The sequence below is a fragment of the Hyla sarda genome, chromosome 9 (genome assembly GCF_029499605.1).
Source record: "Hyla sarda isolate aHylSar1 chromosome 9, aHylSar1.hap1, whole genome shotgun sequence".
Lineage (NCBI taxonomy): Eukaryota > Metazoa > Chordata > Amphibia > Anura > Hylidae > Hyla > Hyla sarda.
Genome location: NC_079197.1, coordinates 169,497,785 through 169,509,712, shown reverse-complemented (window position 1 = coordinate 169,509,712; position 11,928 = coordinate 169,497,785). Strand labels below are relative to the sequence as shown.

The 11,928-nt window shown below is 49.8% G+C and overlaps 1 protein-coding gene across 1 annotated transcript; it reads left to right on the top strand.

Annotated features, from left to right (window-relative positions):
• The first annotated feature begins 117 nt into the window (after nucleotides 1-117).
• Nucleotides 118-10,864, top strand: LOC130291057 (histone H3-like centromeric protein A). Its single transcript, XM_056539412.1, has 5 exons — nucleotides 118-247; nucleotides 403-501; nucleotides 885-1,021; nucleotides 1,112-1,189; nucleotides 10,350-10,864. Exons 2-5 carry the CDS (start codon nucleotides 417-419, stop codon nucleotides 10,473-10,475), a joined length of 426 nt encoding a protein of 141 aa, XP_056395387.1. The 5' UTR covers nucleotides 118-247; nucleotides 403-416; the 3' UTR covers nucleotides 10,476-10,864.
• The last annotated feature ends 1,064 nt before the right edge of the window (nucleotides 10,865-11,928 follow it).

Genomic DNA, 11,928 nt, shown 5'->3' with positions numbered 1-11,928 from the left:
TAATCAGGTACGTAGTGAACCTCCTATTAGGTAGATGCTCCCTTTAATTTCCCCCAACAAGTCTCCTAAAGAAAGTACTAAAAATCCCACTTCCCTTCCCTCTACTCCCACGTTGAGGTCTTCATCCTTCGCACTGTTAGTGGTGCAGGACCTTCTACTTCAAGCTGGAGCCACGCTGGAGGTCCTGCACCACTCCGGATAACTGAGAAAACAATAAAGAGGCCTCAGTGCAGGGATTGTAGTGAAGGTGAGATGAATCTGTAAATTTAATTTTTTTATTATGTTCTGCAAGTATCTGGATGGGTACAAGGAAAATTTGCACATGTATTTGTGCAAATGTCCCGTATCGGGGCATCTCTAATATTTATAGTTCAGCTGAACTGTTCCCTGATTGTTTCTTAGGAGTGTGTTCTATCATGGAAACTCAGAAAACCTCGTCTCGCAAGTCCAAGCAGCCAGTGAAGAGGCCCCTAGGGATTCTCCATCCACCCAAAACCAAGGGTAAGTTGCACCTTCATTTAAGATATTCCTCGCATGAAAGGCTAGAATCACACAGGAATAGATTCAAAAGATCAGTGTTTCCCAACCAGAGTTCCTCCAGCTGCTGCTTAAACCACAACCTTTGGTTGTCTAGGCATGCTGGGAGACACTGGTTGGGAAACACTGATATACAAAATGGCCTTCTGTTTGGCTCACTATTTCTCCGCTCTAAGTATTTCTTGGCAAGCATGTAATCTGTTAAAACACACATATTTCTTTATCCCAGGGCCACCACTAGAGGGAGCCGTATAAAGACTGATGTATACGGCCTAATGGCAGCAGAACTGTATACAATGATCTTCATTTTAAGGTTTCATTTCAAACTGTGATTTATTTCTTTATAGGAACTCGAACAACTTGGCACAGGAAAAGCATGGAACAGAGAAGGCGCTTTACCCCGAGAGCCCGAGCACTGATGGAAGAAAGCGAGTGCCAAGAATTAATCAATCTGTATAAATCGAAATTCCCAATTATGGAATTGGTAAGTGGACATGTTTTCTGCGGCTGCTTCTTGGAGTCTTCCATCATATGTGATCTATGGGTTAAGACTTTTATCCTTTAATTCTTGCAGTTAATAGAAGTTCTTTTGGATTGTTGTAAAGATAGAATTCGCTTGTGGCAATCAAAGGCCGTTGAGTGTCTTTATGAGGTCAGTAATCTTGCCCCTTACTCATTGGGCCGCCCATGTAATGCTGGGACCTGCTGCGCTTTCTCTTTCTTCTATTTTCTTCTTTTCTTTTTCTTTTTTTTTTTTTGTACTTTTTAGAGAAACCATTTTATTTGAGAAAAAAATACTCACTGACAAAAATAAATAAAATAATGGCCCACATTGTTGGAATCAAATAAAACCTTATATGTGTGAATGTAGTGATGATGTATATAGGGGAATACAATATTGGAGGAAAAGGGAATGTTTATTAGAGGAAACTGTACAACTGAAAGGAGGCTCTAGTAACCTGCTGGAAATGTTCTGGGCAGAGACGGGTGTGTGTAATGGAGAGACGGGTGTGTGTAATGGAGAGACTGGTGTGTGTAATGGAGAGACGGGTGTGTGTGTAATGGAGAGACGGGTGTGTGTGTAATGGAGAGACGGGGGTGTGTGAAATGGAGAGAGGGGGGTGTGTGAAATGGAGAGACGGGGGGGGGTGAAATGGGGAGACGGGGGGGGTGAAATGGGGAGACGGGGGGGGTGAAATGGGGAGACGGGGGGGGGGTGATATGGGGAGACGGGGGGGGGGTGAAATGGGGAGACGGGGGGGGGGTGAAATGGGGAGACTGGTGTGTGTGTAATGGAGAGACGGGGGGGTGTAATGGAGAGAAGAGGGTGTGTGTAATGGAGAGAAGTGGGTGTGTGTAATGGAGAGACGGGGGTGTGTGTAATGGAGCGACGGGGGGGGGGGGTGTAATGGAGAGACGGGTGTGTGTGTAATGGAGATGCCACCTGTGTCTGAATGGCGGACAAAGAAACTGTTGTAGCTGCTCGGGCTTGTTGGTCCCTCTACTGTTGGTCTGTCTGTGCCATCTGCAGCCTGTTCTCCTCTGTTCCTAACATCTTGGTCAGAACGGCCTAGATGAAGGGCAGTTCATGGAAACCAACAACCCTGCTGCTTCTCTCCAATGATGTGCCCTCTCTGTCTGTCAGCTGGGCAAAATGTCTTCAGGTGCATCGTAGAGGAATGTCTAGCAGTCAATGATCTCTCATCAGGAGGTACACTACCAAAAAGTAGCCTCTAAGGGTGCATTCACACCATGTTTGCAATATCCGGCTGGGAAGTTCAGGGATGTGGAATTCCTATCGCCCGACGCCCGGGACATGCAGTTCCGGACGCCGTGCAGGTGATTTCTTCAGGCATTTAGCCCTGCTTTGGGCAAGCTGCGTTAAATGCCGGAAGAATTCACACAGGTCCGCTCACACTGTTACTGTACTTGCATCTCCCTGCAGCAGTCTATAACGAGACTTCCTTGCGGGGATGCGCGCGATAGGTGACGTAATCACATACGCAGCTCAGGACGTCAGGACGCTGACGTTCCGTGCGGCGCCTGTGATGCCGTCACCTATATAATGACCCTTGGGGCATCAGAGGGGGGGGGGAATATAATGACCCTTGGGGCATCAGAGGGGGAGATATAATGACACAGGGGGCATCAGAGGGTGGGGTAACATAATGGCACAGGGGGCCCTACTTGATCCCTTCCTGATAAAGGGACATACCTACCTGAAGGGGGACTACCTACTTAAAGGAATACTGTAGTGCAAAATATCTTATCCCTATTAGTGATAGATCACGGGGGTCTGACCGCTGGGACAACCCCCCCCCCAATCTCTTGTATGAGGCCCCAGCAGACGGCATGAAGGGAATGTTTCGTTTCAGCATGATATGGCTGTTGAAATGCCCCCTCCATGTATTTATGGGATACATGGGGAGGGGTGTGTCGGTCGCTGCGTCATGTGGACAAGCCCCCATTCCTGCCGGGGCCCCTTTCAAGAGATTGGGAAGGAGAGGTTTCCCAGCAGTCAGGATAAGTTATTTTGCACTGCAGTATTCCATTAATGGGGCGGACTTGCTTATCAGGGACCCTATACACCTAATGGGGTGACATACTGGTCTGCCTATCAAGTTTTTATTAATAAAAGACCTTTTCTCTATCGGCTCCATTGGGGGACACAGACTCTGGGTATATGCTGCTGTCTCTAGGAGGCTTGACACTATGGTAACCAAAAAGTCGGCTCCTCCCAGCAGGATATACCCGCCTCCAGGCCACTGAGCAATTCAGTTTTTGCTTAGTGTCTAAGTAGGTGGACACTGATCTGGTGTTCTCCAGACCAGGTCTCATATTTTTTTTAGGTTTAGGGAATGTGTTCTTTATTCCTTTTTATTTCTGTTTTCAGGTGGGGACTCAGGAACTGCGGTTCACTGTTTCCCCATTGCAAAAGGTGGCAGGCATCTTGGATGTACTGTTAACCCCCCTCTCGCCAACAGTCAGTGCTTGGGGTTGTACCTCACGGGTCCGGGTCCCCCTACCTCCCTGTTCGCCTCGCTATGAGCTTGGCTTGCCGCAGGTGAAAATGCTGACTGAAGACTTCTTTAGGTAAGTTCTTCAGCATAGGTGAGTATCTTTCTCTCCCTAGGTCTCTCAACAGCTGGAGACCCCTCTTTTTGGCCCTATCCTACAGAAGCTGGGACTGACCTTGGGATACTTTATTCTTCCCTGCAGGGGGATTGTTTTTTATTATTGGTGGAGCAGTGGTTCTAAGGGCAATGTTACACAGTAAGGGGGCACTTTATTGGAAACGTTTGTTTTATAGTGCGCGCGCCACAGGCTTCTCTCTGCGGGCAGCTGCGCCTTTTACTTTAACTTTCGGCAGCCACGGCTGCTAACGGCACTTCACCCGCTCCGTCCCCGAGCACACAGAAACTCCCTACAGGCTGCGTGTGCGCTCGGGGTTCGGAGCGGGCGCCATTACTGAGTCCCGCTGTATTCTTCGGTGGACGTTAGCTCCGCCCACCTGGCCGCATAAGCGATTCAGCAGCGCGAATTATCCACCAATCACAGAGCTCATTGCCTCTGACCCGGCCTCTTCCTCCTATTGGCCGGCGTCTTTTCTCTCTCCCCTCAGCACGGTGCAGAGTTCTCCTCACAGCAGCTGCCTTGGGACACAGACTTGGGTGAGACTGTTCATTTTTTTTGTCATGTCCGTGCCCAGAACTGTTCCTCCCTCTAAGCAGATATCAGGAATATTAGTTACCCATTACGCTTGTAAAAACTGCTCTGCAAAAATGCCAGGTTCTGCTGAACCCTCTTGTTCTGCCTGCTCCACTGCTCCCACAGACCCCCCTGCTATTTCTAACCCAGGTGCCCCTTCAGACTCGGTGGGTTCGGCCGCCCCTCCAGCCTGGGTTTTCTCCCTCTCCCAGTCTATATCCGACTTGGCACAGGTCTCCCGTTCTTTGGTGACTGCATTGGAGAGGTCTACCCTTCACGGCCCTCTAGAAGGTCCCGTTCCCCTTCTCCCTACGCTTCGCATCCCAGGAGTCTTCTGGTAGACACGGGCGTTCCTCTCGCAGGTCTCGCCCGACCGCTTCTTCAGGCCTCACGCGTCACTCTTCCAGAGGACGTTCCCATGGTCACCGCTCTGGCTCTCCTGAGCCATGTACCAGGTCGGAGTCTCCCTCTTTCAGGGCCGCCTACACTCGTTCGCACTCTCCTGGAGAGCTAGCGGTCGAGGTTTCTGATTCGGCATCTGATTCGGAGGACCGTTTGGACTCAGTGGACATGGTGAACTCATTGGTTATGGCCATAAGAGACACCTTTAACCTAGATGGCCCAGGAACTTCTGGAGCTGCGTCCGAAGTATCCTTTCATCGTGCCCGACCGGCACCCAATGTGTTCAGCTCTCATACTGAATTTTATGCCATTCTAGAATCTGCCTGGAAGCACCCTGAGAAGAAGTTTCAGGGACTGAAGAAGGTCCAAGCGCGATATCCTTTCGCCAAGGACCTTGTCTCCAAAGTGACTTCCTCTCCGTCGGTGGATCCTCCGGTTTCCCACCTCTCTAAAGCTACTACTTTGCCGCTGGCGGATGCAACTGCCTTCCAGGATCCAGCAGACAAAAAGGTTGAGTCGTTAGCGAAGTATGCCTTTGAAGCAGCGGGTTCTTCCCTGCTTCCTGCCTTCGCCTCCACCTGGGTGTCTAAGGCGCTCTCGGTTTGGCATTCCCAACTCCGTCAGGGCATTCTTTCGGGATCTTCCCCGGAAGAACTGTCTGCTCTGGCCCTCCAATGTTCCAAAGCTGGAGACTTTCTGTGTTCTGCTTCCTTGCACTCAGCTCGCTGCGCTGCCTTTGCCACCGGTAATCTAGTGGCCCTCCGTCGTTCCATTTGGCTTAAAACTTGGAACGCAGACGCTGCATCTAAGAAGTCTCTCACCGAGATTCCTTTTACCGGTTCCCGACTTTTCGGCAAGTGCCTGGATGAGATTATCTCTGAGGCGACAGGTGGCAAAAGCTCTTTATTACTTCAAAACAAGTCTAGCACTTCTTTCCGCAGAAAGTCTTCTTCCTTTCGGACGTCTTGCCCCTCTAAAGGGTCCAGCCAGGTGCCTCCAGTGGACAAGAAGGTCCCCTTTTTCAAGGCGCGTCCCTCTTGAAAGTCGGACACCAACCGTTCCGACCATTTTGAGGCCAAATCGGGCAACCGCAAACCCACTTCTGCATGAAGGGACGTCCCCACCCGCGGCTTTCTCTCGGGTGGGAGGTCGCCACTTGCTCTTTCAAGACGTTTGGACCACGCACATTCAGGACTCCTGGGTCAGGGACGTGGTGTCCAACGGATACCGGATAGAATTTGCCTCCCTTCTGAGGGATCATTTTTTCAGTCCTGTGCTCCCCGATCTCCCTTGCTTGCGAGGGAATTTCGGGAGGCTCTTCAGTCCCTTCTCGTCCAGGTTGTCATTGTCCCAGTTCCTTCAAGGGAACGCTTTCAGGGTTTTTATTCCAATCTTTTCGTGGTTCCCAAGAAAAATGGTTCTGTGCGGCCAATCCTGGATCTCAAACGTCTCAACCAACATCTTCTTATCCGCCATTTCCGAATGGAATCTCTCCGTTCGGTGGTGGCATCTATGGATCAAGGAGAGTTTCTTTCCTCGGTGGACATCAAGGATGCCTACCTCCACGATCCAATTTTTTCCGGACACCAGCGGTACCTCCGCTTTGCGGTTCAGGAAGGTCATTATCAATTTGTGGCTCTCCCCTTCGGTCTGGCCACAGCGCTACGAGTCTTTACCAAGATTCTTTACCAAGACCTGTGGTAGCTCTGTTACGGTCAAGAGGGGTCTCAGTGATACCCTACTTGGACGACCTCCTCATCAAAGCCCCCACCAGAGCCCAGGCTCTGGAGAATGTGGGCCTCACTCTTCAGACCTTGTGTCGCTTTGGGTGGATGGTCAACCGAGACAAGTCAGTTCTCTCCCCCACCCAGTCTCTGGTCTTCTTGGGGCTTCAGTTCGACTCTGCTCGGATTCGCCTCCCGCTGGACAAACGTCTGGCCCTCTTGTCGGGAGTCCGCTCCCTCCGGATACCATCCCCGGTCACCATCCGTACTTGCATGGAAGTCCTGGGTCGGATGGTGGCAGCCATGGAGGCCGTACCCTTTGCCCAGTTTCATTACCGTCCTCTTCAGCTGGCGATTCTTGCACGATGGGACAGGTCCCCTCTCTCTCTCGATCGCAAGATTGCTCTCCCTCTCCGGACCCGTCTGTCTCTGCGCTGGTGGCTCCGCTCCCCCCTTCTTCTTCAGGGGCGTTCGTTCCTTCCCCTCCACTGGCAGGTGGTCACGACGGATGCCAGCCTGTCGGACTGGGGGGGGGGGGGTGTGTTTTCAGGGATCACACGGTTAAAGGCCTCTGGCCTCCCCAAGAAGCCCTTCTTTCCATAAACATCCTGGAACTGAGGGCGATTTATCTTTGTCTGAAGCATTGGGAAACCCTGCTTCAGGGCCAACGTGTCCAGTCGGACAATGCCACGGCTGTGGCGTACATCAATCGGCAGGGCGGCACTCGCAGCTCAGCTGCCATGTCCGAGGTGACAAAGATCCTCCTCTGGGCGGAACAAGTAGTTCCAGCCATTTCGGCGATTCACATTCCGGGAGTGCTCAACTGGGAAGCGGATTTCCTCAGTCGGTCCTCAGCCGACCCCCGGAGGTGTTCGCGCAGATCTGCGACCTCTGGGGGTCCCCAGACGTGCATCTCTTCGCGTCTTGACACAACCGGAAAATTCCGACATTTGTGTCAAAGTCCAGGGACCCCTGGCTCTAGCCGTGGATGTCCTAGCAATTCCGTGGTCGGGCTTTTTACTGCCCTACCTGTTTCCTCCTCTGACCCTCCTTCCCAGGGTTCTGAGGAAGCTCAAGGCGGAAGGAGTTCCTGCCATTCTGGTGGCTCCAGACTGGCCTCGAAGGGCATGGTACGCCGACGTGGTCTGGGTTCTGGATGACGTTCCTTCTTCCACTTCGTCCAGACCTACTGTCATAGGGTCCCCTTTGCCACCCCAATTTACAGTCGCTGCATTTGACGGCGTGGCGGTTGAGACCGCGGTTCTCAGGGCCCACGGTTTCTCTTGCCAGGTAATTCGCACCATGCTCAGGGCTCGCAAGCCCTCCTCTGCGAAGATTTATCACTGTACCTAGCGGGCTTACTTTCGTTGGTGCGAAGCTCAGACCTTATCTCCAGTTACCTTTTCCATTCCCCGTCTCCTCTCCTTTTTGCAGTCGGGGTTAGAACAAGGGCTGGCTCTCAGCCCCCTTAAGGGTCAGGTTTTGACCCTTTCCATTCTCTTTTAGCATCCTCTGGCTTCCAATTCGCATGTCCGGACCTTCCTTCAGGGCGTGGCACATGCTGTCCCCCCTTACCGGTCCCGTTCTCCCCCTTGGGACTTGAACTTAGTTCTAGGTGCTCTTTAGGACGCACCCTTTGAGCCTCTTCGGGAGGTTCCCCTTCGCCTACTATCCTGGAAAGTGGCTTTTCTTTTAGCTATTACTTCCATTAGGAGAGTATCTGAACTGGCAGCTCTTTCCTGCCGTCCTCCTTTCCTGATAATTCATCAGGACAAGGTTGTTTTCAGGCCAGATCCGTCCTTTTTACCTAAGGTCATTTCGGCCTTTCATCTCAACGAGGACATCGTCCTTCCGTCCTTTTTGTCCTGCTCCTTCTCATCCCAGGGAGCGCCTGCTCCACAAATTGGATGTGGTACGGGCTGTTCGGACTTATCTTTCCGTCACCTCTACCTTTCGTCAGTGCAATTCTTTTTTCGTCCTTACGGAAGGTCGTCCGAAGGGACAACCTGCTTCCAAGGCCACCATTTCTCGGTGGATCCGATGTGCTATTTCGGAAGCTTATCGCTGCAAGGGGAGGACCCCACCCTTCAGGGTTTTGGCTCATTCCACCCGCTCTGTGGGAGCATCCTGGGCTCTCCGAAACAAGGCCTAGGCCTTGCAGATCTGTAAAGCGGCCACCTGGTCGTCTTTGCACACTTTTTCGAGATTCTATCCGGTTCATACTTTCGCATCGGCTGATGCTAGTCTAGTCTGTCCACCCAAGGGACAGCTTTGGTACGTCCCAGAGTCTCTGTCCCCCAATGGAGCCGATAGAGAAAAGGAGATTTTTTTTAGACTTAACGTAAAATCTCTTTCTCGAAGGATCCATTGGGGGACACAGCTCCCGTCCTTTTCTGGGGTTCCTTTTCGGTTATCTGTCCGAGAGAGTGTTCAGTTATTTTTTTTCTTCTGGTTCTCGGACAGTTCATGTTTTTTTCCTTTAACCTGTCGGTCTCCTCCTATTGCTCTGAAACTAAAACTGAATTGCTCAGTGGCCTGGAGGCGGGTATATCCTGCTGGGAGGAGCCGATTTTTGGTTACCATAGTGTTAAGCCTCCTAGAGACAGCAGCATATACCCAGAGTCTGTGTCCCCCAATGGATCCTTCGAGAAAGAGATTTTACGGTAAGTCTAAAAAAATCTCCTTATTTACATACTATTTGGGTTAAAATTATTTTGTACCAGGACAAGTGGATTGTTATGAGGGACAAGTAGATTCTGCTCCGTTTTAGTCCCTTGGACAAGTAGTTTTAAAAAAAAATTTCCACACCCCTGAAGTTTCAAAACCAGGCGCTCCCGTATATCAACCGGATCTCACAAACATGGTGTGAATGCACTCTAAGAGCCTTTTTATAGGTCAGGGGGGGAAGCAATTTTTTGACCTGTAATCATTTACATATCTACTTAAGACATAACTGGATGCTGAGTTCTGCAGCAATCCGACATTTCTATCTGGGTGCATTATGCATTTTTATGTCATTAATTATACATATCCTGTGTGTCTGTATTACATAACATTACTCTGTGTTACCACTTAGGATGTAAATGTATATCCTGGTGTGTTGTGTACCAAGGCTCCGAGATGTACATCCATTGTTCTTAAGGGGTTAAGAGTCTGTTCACACTGGGGAAATTCAGCAAGTATTTTAACCTCCCAGGATTTGTGTTTCATAGTCAGAGTGCCTTCAGCTATTGCAAAGCTACAACTCCCAGCATTCCTGAACAGCTGGTGGCTGTCTGGGCATGCTGGGAATTGTAGTTTTGCAACAGCTGGAGGCACTCTGGTTGGGAAACACTGATCCTAGGAAGTTTAAACGGCCCATATCAGTCATCTGATCTTGGCTGGTGACGGGTGTGTCCTGCTGTGTGTGGAATGTCCTCAGCTCCCGATGTAGTATTAAAGGGGAACACCGGTGGAAAACAAATGTTTTCAAATAAACTGCTGCCAGAAAGTAATAAAGATCTGTAAATTACTTCTATTTATAAAAAAAAAAAAGTACTGAAAGGATGAACATATCAGCTGCTGTATGCTCCAGAGGAAGTTGTGTAGTTCTTTCCAGACGGACCACAGTGCTCTCTGCTGACACCTCTGTCCAGGTCAGGAACTGTCTGGAGGAGGAGAGGTTTGCTATGGGGATTTGCTCCTTCTCCAGACAGTTCCTGAAACGGACAGAGGTGGCAGCAGAGAGCACTGTGGTCAGACTGGAAAGAACTACACAACTTCCTCTGGAGCATACAGCAGCTAAGTACTGGAAGGATGAACATTTTTTTTTATAGAAGTCATTTACAAATCTGAAAACATTTGGCACCAGTGGATTTGAAAATATTTTTTCTTCACCCGGGTTCCCCTTTAAGGGATTAGGTTGTATAGTAAAGTACACAGGGCAGTGCTGTTGCTTTAAGAAGATGTTAACGTTGTGATGTTTCTCTGTGTCCTCAGGTATCTGAAATCGTCCTCAACCTGATCTTTCGAAAGGCTTACGTGTCCTCTCTCCTCGACAAGAGGGACACCATCTCAGTAGAAGACATAAAGTTTGTAGGGAGATCCCATGGAATCACAAAATGAGCGGAAAAATACTGGATAAATGTTAAATTAATGTTCTGTTTTATTTAGTTCTAAGTTAATAAGGATATTTTGGAAAGATGTAAGAATTGTGTTGCTCACAGCATTCAGTGGTTTGTCTGATCTTATATGTTTATACATTAAAGAGAATCAGTAATCAGTGTTACCCGCACCGACCTGTAGTGCGGGTGACACTGATTACAATTATATTTACCACGGGCCGACCAGTGGCCCTGTTCAACTGTTATTCTTCTTATTCGGTTTATGCAAATCACCAGGCTGGGTGTCACCCGCACTACAAGCCATACCAACAGGTCAGTGCGGGTGACACTGATGATAGATTTCTATTAAACTAAAGGGCCACCAGTTTTTGATTAAAATATAAATGTTATACAATCTGTTGTGATTCTTGTACTTACAGTATCGGTTCTGTTCAGTCAGGACCCATCGGTGATCAGTGACTCCAGCGGAGCCCTCTGGTGGTCATACACATAAGATATCTTTTCCAGCTGACACATGTCTGTCTGTCTGTCTCTGTGTGTGTGTGGGGGGGGGGGGGGTCTATAGTCTCTTTTTCTCTTCCTCTTTCATGTACACTGCAGCTCCGCTTAATCAGAGTGGGTGCTGTGTACAGTCAGCGCAAACTCAGCAGAGGGCCGGTGTACGGAGAGCGGATTTCCATTACGCTAAGGACAGAACAGTTTTACAATCTAGACAACAAAACCATGTGTTGGAGATCATTAATACCATAGTACTTATGGGAAGATTTAGGTTAACCTCTTAAGGACGCAGGTATGCCCTGCGCCCGGTCCCAGGGTTTAAAACGGGGTCACGCATTGACCCCGCATCACACCGGGTCGGTCCCTGCTGCTATTGATAGCCGGGACCCTGGGCTAATAGTGCGCGGCACAGATCGTTGTGCAGCACGCTATTAACCCTCCAGACGCTGCGATCAACGTTGATCGCCGTGTCGTAAATGAAAGTAAAAGCTTCCCAGTAGCTCACTCGGGCTGATCAGCTAGGACGCGAGCGGAGGCCCCCTTACCTTGCTCCGTCATGTCCGATCGGCGTTTGATTGCTCCAAGCCTGAGCTACAGGCTTGAGCAATCAACCCCCTATTACGCTGATCCATGCAAAGCTATGGCTTTGCAGGGATCAGGGTAAAAGATCAGTGTGTGCAGTGTTATAGGTCCCTATGGGAGCTATAACACTGCAAAAAAAAAAAAAATGTGAATAAAGGTAATTTAACCCCTTCCCTAATAAAACTTTGAATCACCCCCCTTTCTCTATCGGCTCCATTGGGGGACACAGACAGTGGGTGTATCTTGCTGTCTCTAGGAGGTGTGACACTATGGTGATAAAAAAAAAGTCAGCTCCTCCCAGCAGGATACACCCGCCTTCAGGCTCTGAGCTAGTCAGTTTAACCCCTTAAGGACCAGGGGGTTTTCCGTTTTTG